The sequence below is a fragment of the Hyalella azteca genome, unplaced genomic scaffold, assembly GCF_000764305.2.
Source record: "Hyalella azteca isolate HAZT.00-mixed unplaced genomic scaffold, Hazt_2.0.2 contig17340, whole genome shotgun sequence".
NCBI classification, from domain to species: domain Eukaryota; kingdom Metazoa; phylum Arthropoda; class Malacostraca; order Amphipoda; family Hyalellidae; genus Hyalella; species Hyalella azteca.
The window spans coordinates 6,339-8,381 of record NW_025947127.1 but is presented as its reverse complement, the minus strand read 5'-3'; the positions used below and the strand labels follow the sequence as shown (position 1 = coordinate 8,381).

The 2,043-nt window shown below is 37.1% G+C and overlaps 1 protein-coding gene across 1 annotated transcript; it reads left to right on the top strand.

The window, feature by feature from the left end:
* Positions 1-781: 781 nt before the first annotated feature.
* On the top strand, positions 782-1,752 carry LOC108677724. The gene is made up of 2 exons (XM_018165994.2): positions 782-892; positions 1,256-1,752. The coding sequence occupies exons 1-2, from the start codon at positions 821-823 to the stop codon at positions 1,553-1,555; spliced, it is 372 nt and encodes a 123-aa protein (XP_018021483.1). The 5' UTR covers positions 782-820; the 3' UTR covers positions 1,556-1,752.
* Positions 1,753-2,043: the final 291 nt, after the last annotated feature.

Below are 2,043 nucleotides of genomic sequence, written 5' to 3'. Positions count from 1 at the left end.
AGGCATGTCAATCCTCTTCACTAGTCAAAATATTCCTAATATCTAAGATTTCTTCTGAAACCAAATGACAATGTTTTGATCTAGGCAAACAGGCACGTCAATCCTTTTCACTAGTCAAAACATTCCTAATATCTAAGATTTCTTTTGAAACTAAATGACAATGTTTTGAATAAGTTCCTTTCAAACTCGACACTACAACGCTGAACATGTGCGTTGTCAAAAACGATTCACTTACAAGAGAATAACTCAATAAAAACTTCGGGAAAAAGTCAAACAAAGAATAGTGAACTGAAATTTAAGACGCATTGGGAAGTTGCTTAAAATATGAGCAAAAGTTTACTAATTCGCCCAACTTTTGCCAAGCGTTTGCGCAACTTAAAAATTTACGCAACTTGAGAATAAATTTCGTAAAATAATCAGTTTTCTTTAGGGCATTAAAATAACTAAAATTAGGCAAAATACAAAAGCAACAATAAAAGATTTCTCAACAGGATGAAACTTTATTATAAAAATAAGTAATCTTTGTTTTCTCACAAAAAAGTAGCAATCATAAAAATTGATTAAAAAATGTAACTCAGTACTCACTGCAGTGAGTGACAGAGAGCGCATTTTCTCGTCGACGAAAACGTGAAGTCACGGACGGACGGACAGACAGATCTAGACGGACGGACAGACGGACATGGCGAGCACAATAGATCATTTTTTCCATAAATGAGAAAATGCGCTAAAAATGGGATTATTTCATCCATTGATAACTTAACTCATGTATGAACAGGTACACACGCAGGTAAACATTGTATGGGTTCTCATAGCGGTCACAATGTTCCTCGAGTCCCAGAACTTGGACAAGCCGCTGTTCCCAGTTATCCGCGCCTTCTGGTTATGTTACGCAGTGAGTATTGTATCTCAAATTTTCTATTAGTATGGTCTATTGTACAGTAATTTAAATTCCACAAGTCATCGAAATTATTACTACTTTTATCTGAAATAGCGTCATTTTTACATGGGCATTTCAACTCTTCAACTACGCAAAAATTTATGGATCAAGACAAAACAAAAGATATGCACCTCTATTTAAAATTTTTATATTCAGTAAAAATGTGGAATGAATGTAATTCAAAACATCAACATGCTTTCAACACGGTTACAATATCGTTTGTAGTTCTAGATTAAACATAATGCAACGACGACAGAAAACTGAATCTTTATGCACATAACCTATTTATAATAGAACATTTTTTCCCAACCCATGCAGGGCGGGCTATTTGTACAGTTGGACTTTATCTTGTTCGATATGAACGGCGGAAGCTGGCCAACAGAGAACGGTTTCTACCTCCTCCTCGAGCTTATGACACTTACGTGGCACTTTGTTGGGGAACTTTTGGTCGTGGGCGTGGTGAGCTTCGTGGCGCTGGTGCTGGTCAAGAGGATGGAGCCAGCCCAAGTCAAGGCGCAGCTCGACATCAGCCTGGGCTGCAGCTCCGGTGGTCAATTTACTGACGAAAAATCAGGCGAAGTCCGGTACTGCCTGTTGAAAAATTGCGATGATGTTTGAATGTTATTGTTTCTTCATCTAACCAGTATATGTCTAGATATAACCCACTAGCTAGGCTTCCGACAATGAAATAACGTGGATTGAAAGTTGTTAATACGAAGTAAACGCCTTATCAGCGTTGTTTTACCGTAATTTGCCTGCACGGAAGATATTCATGCATAATATATAATATATCTACGGGTATGTGTTATATATGTTATATATGTTATATATATATATGCATATATATATTGCGTATGCATAATATAGGTACAGGTATGTGTTACACGTGCAATTAATGACCCGAGAGTTCATTGATTTAAATTTTCAGTGTCAAACAACATTCTTCAGATGACGTTGATTGATCATAATGCAGGTTTAAGGAAGTATCAAGATTCTTTGGATAGTTTGAAGTCTAAATTGACACGAGAATGGGACTTGATCCCTCAAGAAATGCTGCGTGCCTCCTGTGAAGCTTTCCCGCGTATGTTGGAGGCCGTCATTAAAAA